This window comes from Vulpes lagopus, chromosome 5 (assembly GCF_018345385.1).
Source record: "Vulpes lagopus strain Blue_001 chromosome 5, ASM1834538v1, whole genome shotgun sequence".
Taxonomy (NCBI): domain Eukaryota; kingdom Metazoa; phylum Chordata; class Mammalia; order Carnivora; family Canidae; genus Vulpes; species Vulpes lagopus.
The window spans coordinates 56,138,049-56,158,087 of NC_054828.1; the positions used below are offsets into that span (position 1 = coordinate 56,138,049).

Consider the following 20,039-nt stretch of genomic DNA (forward strand, 5'->3'; position numbering starts at 1 on the left):
AAATAATTTTAAGGAAAGTAAAAACGTATAAACTATAACCTTTCCAGACTTCAGTTTATCAATTTTTAAAGCAAGGGATTAAACTAGATAATTATATCTGGGGCCACAATATGGAAATATAGAAAGAGTAAGGGAAAAAAACCTTAATAAAGTAAGTGAATCCTAAATAATCAAATAAAACACATTACCCAACTGAAGCACATTAAGCAATTCTTTCTTTCCCATACATTATGTTGGCCAAGTGTTGCCTCTTCTCTTTTTCATTTAAGAAAAAGTTGAGTTTCCTAAGTAATTTAGCTGGGAAATATTTAAAAAGCATACTATTAAAAAAAATAATAATAAAATAAAAATAAAAAAAAATAAAAAGCATACTATTTGCATCAATACGTAATTTACTTCAAAGAGCAAACAACTTTAAGGTAACAGTTCTAACTATTCATCTTGTCTTCAAAGCATTCCAATCTCAGTTAATTCTCATAGCCAAACTGAATGTGTCAGAAATAGACCTTATTTCCATCTCCATCTCACAGAAGAATAAACAGACACAAAGCTCTTCAGTGACTTTACCCAAGACCGCATGCATACCAAAAAAGGACATTTCAGATTTCCCAATTTAAGGATTTCATCCATTAAATCTCAACTGTTATTGCCTAAAGAAACTACCAGAAAAATTCCTCATGGCTTCCCTAGAGGAAAGGAGTTTCTGAAATTGCTGAGATGTAAAAACTCCTGCTGCTTACGACTAAAAAATAATTTTTAAATGTCTTTAATTTATAAATCAATGCAGCCATTAACAACTATTTAATAATTTGGCCTTTAAACAAAAACGTTTGGTTTCTCTCCCATCTGTACTTCTAAATATTATACACAAAAAACTTAGTGTTCCCTTCTATATTATCTTGGTTTGAATCATTCACTTTAATATTATAGCCCTTCACTCTCTTTTTTTTTCTTTAAAGATTTATTTACTCATGAGAGACACACAGAGAGAGGCAGAGAGACAGGCAGAGGGAGAAGCAGGCTCCATGCAGGGAGCCCGACGTGAGACTCAATCCCGAGACCCCAGGACCATGACCTGAGCCAAAGGCAGATGCTCAACCACTGAGCCACCCAGGCGTCCCCACTCTCTTTTTGCGAGAATGATTTACTTATTTTTTTTTATTTATAGCATATGTCTGTTTATCACTCCAGCTTCTGGGTACATGTGCCTAATAAAATACAACTCTACCGGTATCAACTACCTTTAATAGCTCAAAACACAAAAAACAAAAGTCCAACTAAAATTGTGATCTTACACAATATCATAAAAAATGGTATTTCTTCTTCATTAGGCTCTACAAGTGAACTGATTCCTGAGGAGTATTGTTCTGTCATAGAACATTCTGCTTCCTATCTTCATCAATGGTAATAATTAGAATTTAAAAAGTTATCTCCAAACTTGTTTGACACAAAAAATTATTTTGCTACCAGGAATAATTATGATATCAGGAATTTCATCTGAGGCAATACATCTAATAAAACAGGTTTCCAATTTTTTTACTCTGGTTTTGCTCATCATCTCTAATGCAAAATAAAAAGAAAGGTTAAAATGATTTTATCCCATAATATTCCTATTACGCATTACTTTACACAGCATTTCTGTGTTATCACATTTTATCCTCCTAACACAATTAGATATGTGTTATCATTCCCACTTTGTAACTGAGAAAAAAAACACAAGGAAGTTAAGCAATATGATCAAGGTTCTTCCACTAGTCCAGAGTTGAGCTGCAGAGATCTGCTCAAACAAGTTTTATTTGTCCAAAGTGTATACAGTGAAAAAGCCAATCAACTGAAGGCTCAGTATATATAGACACTGACAAAATTGTCCCAATATATTATATAATCATATTCCAATCTGAAGTAGTCAGCAATTACCAGTACTGTGAACCCAAGTAGGTCCTCTGTGCAACAGGAAGCAAAGAAAAGACACCACTTCTACTACCCAGGATTTGAGAGAAGATGAAGAGTTCATACACATAAAAGGAAAAAAATTAAAGTTAGAAAAAAACCATATTCCAATGAGGTAAAAGGCATTGAAAACTAAGGCCAGGAAGTTGGCAGACAGAAAGTTAGGAGAGGAAAAAGACTGAGAGAGAAGTCTGGACTACTAGAGGTGCACATGTTTGAGACTCCTTTCACAGAGGAATCACTCTGAGTTATCCACACCAGGCATCCTAAATACAGACACAAAGTACAGGCAGTAAAGACATCCCCATGATTGCTACCCTAGGGACACAGAGACACTGAATGTGAAATATAAGGGCCTAATCATTTCTCTAGCACACATACCTGAGATATTATTCAAAGCCTATGTCAGATTCTCAAAGCCTAATAATCTACTAATTTATGATATTCTACAATGGAACAAATTATATACCAAAATTACATCTGGGATACATCTCTAATGAAGATACGAATCATGTTTTCACTTCATCTTCCAGTTTATTTGGGAGGGAAAACAAAGTATGAAAACTGTACACAATAGGATATATAGTTGTCAAAATCAGAATTTGGGTGGTTTGGGGTGGATGGGTTTAGGTTTTTGGACCATGATTTCTGTGTATGGTTCAACCTCTCAAAATCAAGAAATACGTTACTTGCTGAGGAATTTATTTATTTTTTAAGCTTTTATTTATTTATTCATGAGAGACAGAGAGAGAGGCAGAGACACAGGCAGAGGGAGAGGCAGGCTCCCTGCGGGGAGCCCAACGTGGGACTCGGATCCCAGGACTACAGGATCATGCCCTGAGCCAGAGGCAGAGGTTCAACCACTGAGCCACCGGGCATCCCAATTTGCTGAGGAATTTAAATTGAAATTTGAGAATAAATAAACTACCTAAAAAAAAAATGAATACTACTACAAAAGACAAAAGATGCAAAACTGAGAAAAACAGAACTGGAAGAAGTACCAAGTAACACTACAGTAGGACACAAAAAAGAAGAATTTAAATACACACAAAAAAAGACAGGACAACCATGTTTTAAAAATGCCAGTACAGGGTTAAGCATCTATCTGCCTTGGGCTCAGGTCATGATCTCCAGGTCCTGGGATGGAGCCCCACATCAGGCTCCCAGCTCAGCAGGGAGTCTGCTTCCCTCCCTCTACCTCCCCACCCCATTTTTGAGCACAAGCACAAGCACTCTGTCAAATGAATAAGTAAAACTCTTTAATAAAAAAAAATAAAAAATAATTTTAAAAAACAAATTAAAAATGCCAGTACCAATAAAGAAAGGTAAGAAAGTAAGTACTACAAAGGTTAGGGCAGTGGTTACGTGGAGGGAAAGGGTACGTGGAAGGTCTTCTAGAGTGACTTCAAAGATCTATTTCTTGACTGAAGTGCTGGCTACAAGGATGTTCACCTTAAGTTATAGACATGCCATTTTTCTGTATATAAGTTTTGTTTTACAACCCAAATGCTGAAAATTACTGGTAATAAAAGCAAAATGTGCAGTTTTAAAACAATTTAAACTAAATCTCAAAGGTAGTGGAGGAATATTGTCAAATGGAAATCATGACATGAATCCCACAATGAAAGGACATACACTGAGAAAAATACACATCAAGCAGATTTGAGAGAATAGCACCACCTATTACTAAGCAGACTGGCAAAATGGAAGGGAAGGAGGGGAAAGAACGTTATGGTTACAGAGATTATACAGACTACCAATGAAATGGGGAAACACATACGTTAACATAAATTACAAATTGGCATAAACTCACTCTACAGAGGTGATGAGGACCTTCACCTAGCCAGATATCTTTTTCTAAATACTTCAGCATCTGATAAAATTCTTGAATGTCTTGTTGACATCACCTCTCAGAAAACACAGAGCAGAAAAAAAAAAATTCTAACAAGAATGAAATGGTTATTACAAAAACTCTGGGAGAGGCACACCTGGGTGGCTCAGTCAGGTAAGCCTCTGCCTGTGTTCCTGCACATGCTCTCGAATAAGTAAGTAAATAAATCTTTAAAAAAAAAAAGAAAAACACCCTCTGGAAGAAAAAGACCATCTCAGAGTTCCTAACAACCAAAGAAACAAACTTGGAACACAGTCAAATATTCAGCCTGAGCGTAAGGAAAAAAGATATATAGAAGTATTATTTCCACCAAAAACAGAGGGGGAAAAAAATCTCTGTAATATCTTATGCATGTAGCCACAATGGAGTAAAAGAGACTGGCTTTATCCTCTCACCAGAAAACAAAACTAAAAACAAAAATGCAAGCAAGCAAGCAAACCAGCCAAACCTATTAAACAATGTTTTCTTTTTTGTTTTTTATCAGGTAATGAAGGACAGTGACTGCTTTCAAAGGAAACAAATGAAGTGAGCCATACAACTGCTGGAGCTTACAGTCTTGAGTTTCTAGTTGGCAAAGGGAAAGAAACCCCAGTTGATGTCTAGTGGTCTCCTGGAGTTGAGCAACACAGAACTGGGAACTGGGGGAGGCCAAGACATAGTTCACAGGACAGAGTACCACGGAAGAGAGAAGTGCACAGAGAGCTCCAAAGAGATCCGCAGAGGTCCCTCCCTGAGTAGTCAGCTGAGTTCTAGTGCATGCGTATCAGTAATTTACATTAAATTACCTACTGCTGGGGGGAAAGCCACATGAAATTATTACAAGAAACAATATGCAGCCTCACATGGAATTGTTCCCACCAGACTGGGAAACCTCATAATTTACAGGGCACTGGGTAGAGTACTCAGAACAGCCTACGCTCAGCAATGCTGCAAATTAGTTCCATATTAAATGCTATACCATACCCATCTACGAAAGTTTAAAAGCAAGACCCAAAAACATTGGTTCTGCATAATAGAGTAAAGCCAAAAATATTTTATAGGAATATAAAAATGCCCATAACCAACAAGATAAAATCCACAACAGCTAATATCTAGTTGAAAAAAAAATCAGGCACATTGTCAGAAAAATTTGACCCTACTGAGGAGGAAAATCAACCAATTAAATATGACCCAAAATGATACAAATAATAGAATTAGTAGAGAAGGATATTAAAGCATTATTATAACTGAACTCCATATAGTCAAGACTCTAGAGAAAAGTTAGAAATCATTGAGAAGACATCAAAAATACAAAAAACATGCTGTAAACTTCTAGAGATGAAAACTACAATATGGTTTGAAAAATACACTAAATGGGATAATGGCAGATTAGACACAGAAGAATAAAGAACCTGAAGTTACAGCAACAGAAACCATACAAACAAACAGACACACACACACACACACATACACAGAAGACTAAAAAGAATGAGAAAAGGTAAACAGCATCAATGAGCTGCAGGAAAACCTCCAGTGGTCTAATATACATATAATTGAAGTACCTGAAGGAGATGATGATGGGGGAGAAACAGAAAAAGATCACTTTTGAAAAAATAATTGCAGGTATTTTTCCAAATCTGATGAAGACAATAAACCCACAGATCTAAACACCCAAATGAACTCCAAAGTGCAAGAATCACAAAGAAAACTATATATAGGTACAAATCATACAAAATCAGTAATAACACAGAAAAATCTTAAAGTCACCCAGATGAAAAAAACATTAAATGTAATGAATACAGATCTCTTTTTAGAAACAAGACTAGAAGATAATGAAGCAACACCTTTTTTCTTTTTAACCACATTACTAAGGTATGATTGACATGTATTTAATGTATACAATTGTTTTTAAGATTTATTTGAGAGAGAGTGAGAGCATGAGCTAGGGGTGGGAGTCAGGGGGAGTAGAGAGAGAAGCAGACTCCCTGCTGAGCAGTGAGTCATAACTTGGGGCTCGGGGCTCAGTTCCAGGACCGAGTTCATGACCCAAGCCAAAGGCAGATATTTAAACTGACTGAGCCACCCAGGCATCCCTTTAATGTGTACAACTAGATAAGTCTGGGGATAAGTATACACCCATGAAATCATCATCATCATCAACCCATAAACATATCCATCATTTCTCAATGCTTCTTCCTATCTCTTTGGAGCAACATCTTTAAAATACTGAAAGTGAGGGCAGCCCCGGTGGTGCAGCGGTTTAGCGCCGCCTGCAGCCCAGGGCATGATCCTGGAGACCCTGGATCTAGTCCCACATCAGGCTCTCTGTATGATGCCTGCTTCTCCCTCTGCCTGTGTCTCTGCCTCTCTCTCTCTCTGTTTCTCTCCTGAATAAATAAATAAAATCTTTAAAAAAGGGATCCCTGGGTGGCGCAGCGGTTTGGCGCCTGCCTTTGGCCCAGGGCGCGATCCTGGAGACTCGGGATCGAATCCCACGTCGGGCTCCCGGTGCATGGAGCCTGCTTCTCCCTCTGCCTATGTCTCTGCTTCTCTCTCTCTCACTGTGTGCCTATCATAAAATAAATAAAATTTAAAAAAAAATTAAAAAAAAAAAATCTTTAAAAAAAAAAAATACTGAAAGTGAAACATTGCTAACCTATAATTCTATACCCAGAGAAAACATCTTTCAAAAAAGAAGGTAAAATACTTTTCAAACATATAAAAGCTAAAAAAAGGGGGGAAAAATCCTCACCATCAGACCTACGTTACAAAAAATGTTAAAGGCAGAAATAGAAAATGGAACAAAGAAAAGATGGGACAAATAGAAAACAAATAGCAAAAAGACAGATTTAAATTGAACCACATCAGTAATCACATTAATGTAAATCATCTAAAGACTCCAACCAAAAAGAGGTTGTCAGATTGGATAGAAAATAAGACCAAACTATGCTGCCTATAAGAAAACTATTATAAAACTATTTTAAATATAAAAACACAAACTAGCTAATATATATATTATTATATATATATTTATATATCATATATATACATATACATATATATATGAAAAGATATACTACACTAACAATCAAAAGAAAGCTAGCATGGCTATACTAATAGCAGACAAAAGTAAATTAAAAAAAAAAAGAAATATTACCAGGTACAAAGATAATTTCACAATGAAAAAATAGTCGATACATCAAGACAACCTAACAACCCTAAACACTTATGCACATAAGAGAATTTCAAAAATTTTAAACATCAACTGATAGAATTGCATGAATAAACAAATCCACAATTATAGTCAGATTTCAATACCCCTCTCAATAACTTCTGCAACAGTTGACAGAAAATCAGTCACAATGTAAGACTTGAGTAACACTATCAAACAACTTGACCTAATTGGCACTCTCCCCAACAACAGAATACACATCCTTTTTCAAGTATACACAAAACATTTACCAAGTCCAATCTTAACTATTCAGGACCATACTTAAGTTTTAGCCATTACAATAAACAAAAAATAAAAGGCATCTAGATAGGATAGAAGTCAAACAATTTATTTGCAGGTGACATGACTGTCTACGTAGAAAATCCAGTAGAATCTATGTAAAATCTAGTTAGTTTTAGTAAACTAAGTGAATTTATTTAGCAAGGACCCAGGATTCAAGATCAATATACAAAAAATCAATTTATATACATATTAAATACAACATTTACAATAATATCAAAGTCTCAAATACTCAGGTATAAATCTAATAGAAGATATGCAAGACTTCTAAACTGAAGATTATGAAAGTATTTCAAAGAAATAAAAGAAGATCTAAATTAAATACAAAATACACCATGTTCATGGCTCAGGAGAATCAATATTGTTACGATGCCCATTCTCTCCCAAACTGACCTATAGATTAATTGCAATGCTAATCAAAATCCGAGCAGGCTCTTCTGAAGATATGAACAAGGTGATTCTAAAATTTGGTGGAAATTCAAATGACCTAGAATAATCCAATCAGCCTTGAAACAGAATGGTGGAGCACTAACATATCTCACTCTAAGATTCAGTATAAATCTCTAATAACGAAGGAAAAGTAATATTGATGTAAAGAGAAACAGACTATACAGAATAAAGAGTTCCAAAGTCAACATAAATTTGCTTCTGACAAAAGTACAAAAGCAATTCAGCAAATAAAGAATAGTCTTTTCAACATATAGTCCTAAATGACTCGGTATCACTGTGTAAAAAAATCAACTTCAATCCATACACTGCACCACATATACAAAAATTAAATTGAAATGGATCATAAATTTAAATGTAAAAACTAAAACTACAAGGGCACCTGGGTGGCACAGTCAGTTAAGTGTCTGACTCTTGGTTTTAGCTTGGTCCTGATCTCAGGGTCATGGGATTGAGTCCACAGTCAGAATCCACTCTAGAGTGTGGAGTCTGCTTGAGATTCTCTCTCTCCCTCTCCCTCGCCTCCTTCCCCCATGCTTGTGTGAAGGCACTCTCCCTCTCTCTTTCAAATAAATAAATAAATCTTTAAAAAAATAAAATAAAAAACCTAAAACTACAAAACTCAGAAAGAAAATACGAGAAAATCTTATGGCCCTGGGTTTGGCAAAAAATTTTTTTAGAAATGAATGAAAGAAAAGAACCAACACATCAACAGAATTGAATACTTCTGCTCTTTAAAAGACATTACCAAGCAAATGAAAAGCCAAGGCTCAAGCAGAGAAAATACATTTGCAAATCACATCACATATCTAATAAAGGACCTACATTCAGAACATAATTCTCAAAACTCAGTAACAAGAAAATGAATAACACAGTTTAAAATAAAACGGGCAAAAGATCTGAACAGACACTTCACCAAGGAAGATACAGGGATGACATATATCCACATGAAAAGATACTCAACATCATTAATCATTAGGGAAATGCAAACTGAAACCATAATGAAATATTACACATCTATTAGAATGGCTATCATTAAAAAGATTAACATGCCAAATGTTGACAGAGATGTGGAACAGTTGGAACTTTCATACACTACAGTGAAAATATAAAATGGTACATCTACGTGGGAAAATAGCTTGGCAGTTTCTTAAAATGCTATGCATGCAGCTAACATTATGATCCAGCCATTTTACTCTTTGGTATTTGCCCAAGAAAACAGAAAGCATCTGTTCATACAAAGACTATAATTTTCATAGCAGCTCTATTTGTAACAGCCAAAAGTAGAAAAAATCCAAATGTCTATCAACAAGTTAATGGATGAGCAAATCCTGGTATACCCATACAATGGGATACTATTTGGCGATAAAAATGAATAAATTAATGATACATGCAACTTTAACAAATCTCAAAATAATTATGCTAAATGAAGATCAAAAACAGTACAAACTATATAATTCCAATTATATAAAATTCTAGAAAATGTAAACTAATCTATAGTGACAAAAAGCAGCTCAATCGTTGTCTGTGGACAAGGTAAAGGTAGTGACAGATTCCTGTGAGTCCTAAGGAAACTTTGGTAGAAATATCATCATCTTGTATTGATGGGCTTGGTGTACACATACATAACTTATCAAATTACACACTGCACGTGTACAACTTATTGTCAATTGTAACTCAAAACTATATGAAAAAAAGTTACATGAAAGGCCTCTTCTTTTAAACTGTAACACCTACATACATAAATATGTCAGTAGAGACAGTTCTCTTAAAAAAGAAAGAAAAGGGAAGTTGGTCCTGCCTCAAAAGAAAATTTTACATCACACCCTGTTTTTCAGTGCAGATTAGGTGTCCATTGGGAGCAAATTACTATCAACAAAGACTTGTCACTTAGTGGTATTAAGCTAATTATATAAAATTGATTCAAACTGAAACTTTTAGTAGGCACTTATATGTCAGACATCATGAAGAACAGAAAAATAAATAAGATAAAGTTCCTTGCCTATATGTACCTGGCAGTGTTATAAAAAAGGTAAAAATCTTTACAAAAACTAGAATATTCTAAGTGCTACCCACCCTCCTGGGAGGGGGGAAAATAGAAGAACAACGTATTAAAAGTACTTAAAAAAGGAGAAAAGTAGTCCATTTGGAATAAAACTGCCTCATGCCCTCCAGGCTCTTATCTATTTTTAAATATTTGCTAAGATGCCTAAGCAGGTAAGTATATTTACAAAACTCTGAAGGATAATGACCTGTTGATGGGAACATAAACTGTAAATTTTTTTTCCTTTAGCAAATGAACTCTGCCAGATATAACTTCCAGACCATAGCAAATGTTTTAGAATAAACGTTCTGACCTCTAATTTAGCAAAAGTTAGAAGTAAAAGGCAAAAATGAGGCAGACAAACAGATAAATTCAACTTTCTAGATAAAAAGAAACGTACTTGGGACAATCCAACCCAAGACCTTGCTACTTTCTGACAAAAGAGCTGAAAAAGATTAAAAAAAAAAAAAAAAGTTGCACAATATATCAGTAAGTAATTTTTTATATTGTTCCTTATACTTAAGTGGGACTGGAATTTTATTTGTATTATTATGATTATCATAATCTTTATTTTCAAAATTCTCCAATTCAACCCAGATTTTTAAAAAAATATTTTATTTATTTATCTGAGAGACAGAAAAAGAGTACACAAGCAGGGGGGAGGAACAGAGGGGGAAGGAGAAGCAGACTCCCTACTGAGCAGGGAGCCAGACTAGGGGACTGATCCTAGGACTCCAGGATAGTGACCCGAGCCAAAGGCAGACGCGTAACTGAGCCACCCAGGCGCCCCTCAACCCAGATATTTTAAATTTACTTAAGCTTAGGAATAAAATTCTTACCCTAAATATCTGTTCAAACATGTAAATGCAACATCTACTATACATAACATACATTCTTGAACTATAGAAGCTATGTGAATTTTATAAGCTAAATTTAACAATAACAAAGCTTTAAAAATTCAGTTTCTTTAAAACTATTAAGCACATTGAAAATTTAAGCTTTGGTTAGAAAAAGTATCCCCACAAAATACCAGAGTTAAACCCAGGAATTCTAATGAGCTCCACACCCAAGGATCTAAGCACTTACTTGGTATTTTCATTTGAGTAACCCACGGGCATCTTAAACTCGATATATTCTATCCCAAATCTGCTCTCTTCTGACATTCCCAGTTCTGTCAAAGATGTCCCATCGACTCAAGTTATCCTAACTTTTTTTCATCATCCCCATCCTATCTCCTAAATCCCTCAAATCTTCGACATGGACCCCTCATCATTTCTATCCTGAGTTGCTAAAACAACATTTTCTGGTCTCTCTTCTCCCAATCTAGTCACTGTTCAATAATCCGTGTAGAGTGCTTAATGTGTAAACACTGCCAAAATTGATCTTTATAAAATGCATACCTGATGGTGCCATATCTGAGCTTAAAAGCCTTCTGACTCCACCCTCTATACTTTACCTCTGCAGCTAATCAACACCTGACACTCCCCAGTACATACAAATTTCCTGCCTTGGGCCACTCTGAACTCACCTCAAAGCCTTGTGCCTTTTTACGTGCGCACTCTCTCCCTTCGTTACACATTCTGCAAATAACTTCTACTAAATCCTTCAAAAGAGCAAGCAACAGCCCGTCCAAATTCTTCCCACTACCCTCACTCCATCTAATCTGATTTAAAAGTTTCTTTACTCATAGACTTATTCATTGAGCTTCAACTAAATGTTGGGAATAAAATGTTTTGGTGGAAAAAAACACACCCCAAAAAAAGTGTCTGCCTAAACTAGTACCATCATGTAAATCAGTAAATAAACGGTCATGGTAAAGTGTGACAGCACAGGGTCCTGAATGTCATTTTCAGTTATTTCTTCAATAAATACAAAACAAATGCACAAAATGAGTCAGGCACGGAGCATGTTCCTAGGTATAAGTACATAAGATCCAGTCACTTCCTCCATAGCACTTACAACCTAAGAGGGAATTAGGATAAGAAAACAGATAATTACCCTGTATCATACATGCATGAAGAGGCTACCACAGTAGAACCTTATAAATGATATCTAATCTAGACTTAAGGACTCAGGCAGGATGAGAAATCAGAAAGATTTACCTGGAGGGACACATAAACTGAGACCTGGAGAATGACAATTATAACTAGAAAAGGGTTTATGCTCTTGGCAGAGAATGTATGTTCTACAGAGAGGGCAGTAGTTCAGTGTATGGCCACAATCCAGATCAGATAGTAGACGTAAAAGAGTTTAGAGACAAGAGTAGAGACTGTATCAGATTACAAAGAGTTTTATAAACCATGCTCAAGAATTTCAGAGTTCGGAATTTGTCCTCAAGACAACTCTTTGCTACTAGAAAGCCATTAAAAAGTTCTAGGAGGGGAATGCCATGGTCAGACTTGGCTTTTCTAAGCCAACACACTGGCTACAGAGCCAAGAATAAACAGCTGCAGTAATACCTCCAGTAATAAACAGGTGGAGGGAGAGATTCATGGTGGCTTGAAGTACAGCAGTGGCAGACGGGACGAAGAAAGGCAGATGGCTCAGAAAAGTATTCAGAAGGTCACAATGATAGGACTTCATGACTGATTAGATGTGGGAGATGAAGAGAAATCAAGGACAAAACTGAGTGGATGAGGTTCTTCACTGAGACAGGGAATACAAAAGGAAAAAAGTAAATAGTTTTATTTGGGACAAGTTAATCAGTAATGACTGGGAAACTACAGAAATGTAGAATATAAGTGGTTTTAAGAAGAACGAGTCCCAGAAATTCTGAGTGAAGATATAAAAATGTTGGGATATTAAGGATGTTACAATTCTCAAGGGGTAGGCAGCAGAACTATTACTGCTTCTGAAGGGCAACAGTGTGCTGAACAACGAACAATGTCACACAGGAGGACAGGAATAACTTAGCAGACTGGGGAGGCACAGTGAGGACTAAATGAATGACTTGTCTTATGCCAAGGATGACATACACATTATAGTATTGCACGCTAAGAGACAGTAAACAGATTTCACGAGGATTTCCTTCCACCAAAAAGCAAAAATAAAAAACTAAGGTTACAATTGTTCGTTTAGTCCCAGCAACGATTTTCCATCAAAAACCTAATATTTAATTCTTCTCCCAAAAAAAGCCATGTTTTTATTAATTCATAAAATGAAATAACTTGTTAAATTTGCAAACTACTGTACTGCGTCAAGAATAAAGTCTATGTTTAACCACTCTGTATCCAAAGAACTCAAAACACAGAAGGCACTCAAACATTTGCTAAAGAATGCCAGAAAAAAAAAGAAGACATACACCTATTGTATTCGACACCAGTACGGTATTACCATGTTGTAAGATCTAGTCCAGGAAAAGAAAAGTTCTCCAGGAAAATCTAGATATTAGAATATTATTTACATTTCTAAAGCACAAGGGTTTCAGGGGACTATAAGCTTGTCTAAAGGGAATTAGAAGCGGTCAAATTTAAGGTACAAAATAAATTCCTATAAGAATGCCATCAAAACAAACTAAAAAAAATAACAGCTCATTTCCCAAGCATTCACTTTTTTTTTTCTTTCAGAATTTCTAAAACAATCACAGTAAAAACAGGGTAAAACCCAAGTGTACTAAAACCCGACTTTTTAACTCCAAAACAAGAGTAATCTAGTGATTCTGTCTCTCCCACTCCAGTCCCCACTCATTTTCTCTATCTTCTTGCTTATTCCTGGTCACTGAATATCTGCTCTGCGCCAGAATCTAGGCTGGATGCAAGCCAAACATTTCAGGCCCTGTCCTCATGATCAGTCAGTTTACTGGTCTTCAAAACATAAACATTCACTAAAAACAGCACCCACTTCAAGGACTTGAAATTCACTTTGCATTTCTTATTTAGAAAAGACAAAGAGATGAGTGCTACTGAGTATTTTCCTTCTAAAGAACTTAAGTCTGTAAGATAGAAGGTAAGGGACCAATGACTAATATAGTGCCTTGATCAAATCAGATGCTTAATAAATAATTGTTGAATAAATGAACGAAAGTAAACTAACAACCAGGGCACTGGGTCTAAGGTGAAAACCTATTTCAACCTCCTTTCTCCTGCCTTCGCTGTGATAGGTAAATTCAACTCATCCCATTAACTCAATTCTGTCCACCAGCTATAGAAGACACAACATGGTCTTCACTGTAAGGCAGTGTCCCTATTTCTCCTCTCAATATTCAGAAAAAAAAAAAAGTCACTCCTCTGTTTGGTTAACTGTTAAAATAATTGCTCCACACACAATACAAAAATAAAATAAATAAATAAATAAATAAAAACCTGAACTCCAAGAATTAATCAGGGTTTATGATCAAACTCAGACCTACTTTCCAAAGCCCAGCTAAGAAAGATATTTATGCAAAATTGAATTCATGTAAGACAAAAACCTATCTGTTTTAGCCAATCAGAGACCTGAAGATGTCAAACTGGTACCCTGTATTTACTAAACTAGTGAACTACCCACTGGCATAAAACCATCAGCCTACTAGAAGCATTACAGGGTCCTTTTTCCTTACCAAAAAGATACAGGGGTGTCTGGGTGGTACGGTAGGTTGAGTGTCCAATTCTTGGTTCTTTTGGCTCATGATCTCGGGGTTGTGGGATGGAGCCCCACAACAGCTTCTGCGCTCAGTGCAGAGTCTGCTTGAGTTTCTCTCTCCCTCTGTCCCTCCCTCTATGCACTCTTGCACTTTCTTCCTCTCTCAAATAATCTCTTTAAAAAAAGATGCAATACTCCATATAAGTACATGCATTATATTACATAGTACAAAGAACCTATGGGAGAGTTTATTCTCCGAACTACCATTCAGAAACTAGTTTTCTGGGTTTTGCTTTTTGTTTTATTTTGCTGTGGATCCTATCATCTTTGTAACAATCAAGTTCCCCTCTTTACTTTGGCTGCTAAAAAATTTAGAACTAAACTATGGCCCCCTAAAGCATACAGGTTATCTAATAAATGTACTTTCAGTACCATTTACCTTTTCTCCTTACTTTCCTTTTACCTTCTTTTTCTAATTTATTTTACTTAACTACATTGCTTTTATATTTGTGAGCAGCTTAACTCTCAGTGGAAAATCCAGGAAAAATATTCAACTATTGGGGTGCCTGGGTGGCTCAGTGGTTGAGCATCTGCCTTTGGCTCAGGTCGTGATCCCAGGGTCCTAGGATTGAGTCCCACATTGGGCTCCCTGCATGGAGCCTGCTCCTCCCTCTGACTGTGCCTCTGCCCCTCTCTGTGTCTCTCATGACTAAGCAAATATGTCTTTAAAAAAAATTCAACTATTTACTAACCAATAATAGCCTTATAATGTTTGAGTTTGAAAATTTTTCATTGCCAATAGCAGCAGCTAACATTTATTGAGCACTTACTTGGCACCAAGCGCTATTCTGAAAGCTTTGCAAAAAATGACTCATTTAATCCTCTTTATAAGTGGAAATATAATTATCCCTCATTTACAAATGAGAAAACTGGGCACAAGGAAGTTAAGAAATTTGCCCAAAGTATACAGCCAGACAATCAAGCTCCATCTCCTTAACCACTGCCTGATTGTGATGATTTTTCATTCATCAAAACTACATAATTTCTAAAACAAGGTATTTTTCAAATCCTAAAATAACAATGAGAAATAGAACTAGAGTTAATTTCAAAAATGAAATTTATACACATACCAAAAACCGTACTGTAAATATTTAAATTCTGCTACACCTAAACAATGACTTGCAGAGAAACCGAGATTATGAATAACATCTACACAGCATCCAGTATGTGCCAGGCTTTGTTCTAATATATTTACTTATTGATCCTCTTTACTATCCCATAAAGTAGGTCCTATAACATCCCCATATTACAAATGAGGAGACTGAAGCACAGAAAGGTTAAGTAATTTGACTGAAGTCACTTTAGTAAGTGTGAAGTTAATTTTCAAAACTGTTTTGGATCCAGAATCCAAACTCCTAACTGTTATCTTACACTGCTTCCCCATATGACAAAGGTTAACTTCTTTGATGACTTCCTACACTCAAAGTTCAAAGCAAGCAAAACAGAATTATTTCAAAAAAATTACTCTACATCCTAGATCTCAACACTGATTCTATCCACCAGCATGTGTATTTTCTTTAAAAGTACCACATGTGGTTCTTTGTGAGGCTTGGTTAACAGTCACTGCCCTAGATTTCTAAGCTAGACAGGTCTTTGCTGAACCTTTCGGGGGGGGGGTGGGTAAAGAAAATACATATAGAAATATAGAAAATATAGACACATAAACACACTCACTCTCTCACATCTATCGATTATCCCCTACTCCCCTTTCCCAAAGGAACAAGACTGGAAAGTAGGGAAGCATAGCATAAAGCCAGGAAGGGAACACGACTTTTTATGCTATGTTAAGCAGCCTCTAGTAATATTTTAATGGTGACAGTAACAAAATAAAGGTTTTTTTTTTTTTAAGAATTTATTTTGAGGGATCCCTGGGTGGCGCAGCGGTTTGGCGCCTGCCTTTGGCCCAGGGCGCGATCCTGGAGACCCGGGATCGAATCCCACGTCAGGCTCCTGGTGCATGGAGCCTGCTTCTCCCACTGCCTGTATCTCTGCCTCTCTCTCTGTGTGTGACTATCATAAATAAATAAAAATTTAAAAAAAAAAATTTAAAGAATTTATTTTGAGAGAGCCTGTGCACGCACAAGCGGGGGGAGGGCCAGAGGGCAAGAAAGAACTTCAAGCAGACTGTTGACAGGGCCCATGTGGGGCTTGATGTCATCACCGTGTTATCACCACCCGAGCCAAAATCAAGAGGCAGACGCTTAACTGACCAAGCTATCCAGGTGCCCCAGATTTTGTTTGTTTTTGAATGCGAGAGACAGGGGCGCCTGGGTGGCTCAGTCAGTGAAGTGTCTGCCTTTGGCTCAGGTTATCATCTCAAGGTCCTGGGATCAAGCCTTCCATTGGGCTCCCTGCTCAGCCAAGGGTCTGAGTCTGCTTCTCCCTCTTCTTCTCCCTCTGACCCTCCTCCCTGCTTGTGCTCTCACTGTCTCAAATAAATATAATCTTTAAAAATAATAAAGCTAGAGACAATCAGATTTGTAGGTTACAAACAAAAAAACCAAAAACCTCCAGGGGTGGTATAGAGAAGGGACTGTGGACAAAGAAACTGCAAACACGGAGAAAAATCAGCCAAGAACTCAAGAGCAGAGGCAGACTAAAGGAACTAAACACAAAGAATGAAGAGGATGCAGGAATTTAAGAAACTTCTTTAAGGTAAACTGGTAGGACTTGGTTCCTGATTGTTATTGAAATGAATGCCTCCGCATTTGTCTGACATGCAACCCCTGAATGACATTAACCTAGATCTGAACTCAGGGCAGAATAAGTGGGTTTTGCTGGTCATGATGGTATTACTTGGGAGAGGGGGAGCTTTTGGCATAGAGAAATAGCTTGGGTGGTATGATGGCTATGGGTGTCCACTTACAATGAATGAGGATAAATGAGGTGATGACATGGAGTTATGAAGCAAAAGACCAATTTTAAGAAGTTAGATTAAGGGGGCACCTGGGTGGCTCAGTCAGCTGACACCCGACTCTTGATTCTGGCTCAGGTACTATCTGAGTGAGGGAATCAAGCCCTGTGCGGGGCTCCATGCTCCACAGGGTGTCTGCATACGATTCTGGCTCCCCCTCTGCCCCTCTCCCCTCTCACACTCTGTCTAAAATAAAATCCTAAAAAAAAAAAAAAAGTCAGATTAGATTATGAAAGACAGTGACTGGAAGGAAAGGGTGAGAAAAGGTCTTACATTTCACAACTGGGCTTATCTCAAGGATTCTCTCAAAAACAATCCACACCATGGGGCGTGGGGGTGGGAGATGGGGGGGGGGGAACCTCAGTGGTGGAGCACCTGCCTTTGGCTCAGGGCCTGATCCTGGGGTCCCACATCGAACTCTCCGCAGGGAGCCTGCTTCTCCCTCTGCCTGTGTCTCTGCCTCTCTCTGTCTCTCTGTCTCATGAATAAATAAATAAAATCTTAAAAAAAAAAAAAACACTAAGGATAGAGAAGTCATGCTTGCTCAGTTTCCCAAGGTCACACTTCCAAGCAACAGCAAAACCGAGACCACGCGTGTTATTCTCGCCGCCGAGTGGAGTGGTCCACACTCCAAACCACAAACGTTATTAGATCCCCCAACATGGGGGAAAGAAAGCAGCCGCAGGGAAGAGGAGGGAGACTGCAGGAACCGCGGGATGACCGGCGACAAGCGAGTACGACAAGCGAGTATGTGGTCACCGCTGTTCGATGAGTCACCGCCAGACCCAACTGTTGACAAACTGCTCCCGTAGCGGCAACCGCCAGCGGCTAGTCCTGACGGTCCTCTGTACTTCAAGCTGTGCGCTCCGAGCCCATCCCGGCTGCCTACGAGGCACCCCCCGCGCTGATCCTGGTTTCTAACGACCTGCGGGTCAGGCAGCAGCCCAGGGGCCTCCGCGAGCACAGCCCAGGGGCTCCCAGGAGCACATCCTGGGGGCTCCCAGGAGCACAGCCCAGGGGCCCCCAGGAGCACATTCCGGAGGCCCCGCAAGCACATCCCCCGGGGGGCCCGCGAGCACAACCCAGGGGTCCCCGAGAGCACATTCCGAAGGCCCTGCAAGCACAGCACAGCGGGGCGGGGGGGGGGGGGGGGGGGGGGGCGGAGCACATTCCGAAAGCCCTGCAAGCACATCCCAGGGGCTTCCAGGAGCACTTCCCGGGGCTTCCAAGAGCACTTCCCAGGGGTCCCCAGGAGCACATTCCGGGGGCCCCATGAGCACATTCTGGGGGCCCTCAGGAGCACTTCCCGGGGGTCCCCAGGAGCACATCCCGGAGGCCCCCAGGAGCACTTCCCGGGGGTCCCCGGGAGCATTTCCCAGGGGCTCCCCGGGAGCACTTCCTGGGGGTCCCCGGGAGCACATCCGGGGGCCCCGCGAGCACATCCCGGGGGCCCGCAGGAGCACGTCCCGGAGGCCCCCCAGGAGCACTTCCCGGAGGCCCCCAGGAGCACTTCCCGGGGGTCCCCAGGAGCACATCCCGGAGGTCCCCAGGAGCACATCCGGGGGCCCCGCGAGCACATCCCGGGGGCCCGCAGGAGCACATCCCGGAGGCCCCCCAGGAGCACTTCCCGGAGGCCCCCAGGAGCACTTCCCGGAGGCCCCCAGGAGCACTTCCCGGGGGTCCCCAGGAGCACTTCCCAGGGGCTCCCAGGAGCACTTCCCGGGGGTCCCCGTGAGCACAGCCCCCCCCGCCCCGCAAGCACAGCCCGGGCCCCCGAGGAGCGGTCCACACCTGCACCGACGCGTCCCCACCCCCCCCACGCCCCGAGTCCGCAAACGCCCCGCCGCTCGCGGGCCGGCAGCCGCCCAACCGGCAGTCCGAGGAGAATGAACCCAAATGCGCTCTTTCGTTCCGAGCCAGGCGCACGGCAGCTCTGTTCAGCTCGTCGCCCGGGGGACAAGATGCCCTCGGCACACGGAGGCAGAGACAGCCTCGAAGGGGAGGGGAGGGAGAGGGAAAGCCGCCGCCGCCAGAAGGGGCGTCCGCACAGAACCGAGGGTCAGCACGAAGCGAGGCGCAGCGAGCCAGGAGGCAGGCACAGCTGCCGCGGCTTCGGACAGGCAACGCCGAGGAAGCCCCGCGGCTCCGGGCCCGCGCCGAGGCCCGGCCCCAGCCCGCAGGCCCGACCCAGCGGCCCACACGGCCGCCCTCCTCCGTCCCCCACCGAGCTCGGCCTCCCCGGGCCTCCGCCCCGGCCCCCCGCCCCCGGGCAGCGCAAGCGGCCGCGTCCCGGAGAAGCCCGGGGCCGCTCGCCGGCGCCGTTACTCACCCTCCCGCTCCCGACCCCCGCCGCCGCCATGTTTCCTTCGCGTGCCTGTGATGACGTCGCGGCGCCTCACGTGTCTCCGGGATTCACAACAACATCCGGCCGGACGGGGCCCACTTCCGGGCGGGAAGCACGGGGTGCGGCGCGGGCGAGGCGGGGAGCCCGGCGCATGCGTGCTGAGCACGGGGAAGGGGGCGGGGCGGGGGCGCTTGTGCACACGGCGCATGCGCCAACTGTTTTTCCCCCTTTTTTTTATTTTTCTTTTTTTTTCTATTTCCCCCCGCAAAGAGGGAATCTGACCTGAAGCGAGTCTGTGGTTTATGTTTCCCTGCGGGGCGAGACTTGGGGACATTCACA

The 20,039-nt window shown here is 40.4% G+C and overlaps 1 protein-coding gene across 2 annotated transcripts in view; it reads right to left on the bottom strand.

Annotated features, from left to right (window-relative positions):
• TBC1D15 (TBC1 domain family member 15) overlaps positions 1–19,735 on the bottom strand; it is a 75,493-nt gene extending 55,758 nt beyond the window's left edge. For both annotated transcript variants that reach the window (XM_041755660.1, XM_041755659.1), the window contains exon 1: positions 19,686–19,735. In XM_041755660.1, coding sequence (XP_041611594.1) covers positions 19,686–19,715 — 30 coding nt within the window. In that variant the 5' untranslated portion in view covers positions 19,716–19,735. The remainder of the gene's footprint in view (positions 1–19,685) is intronic.
• Positions 19,736–20,039: the final 304 nt, after the last annotated feature.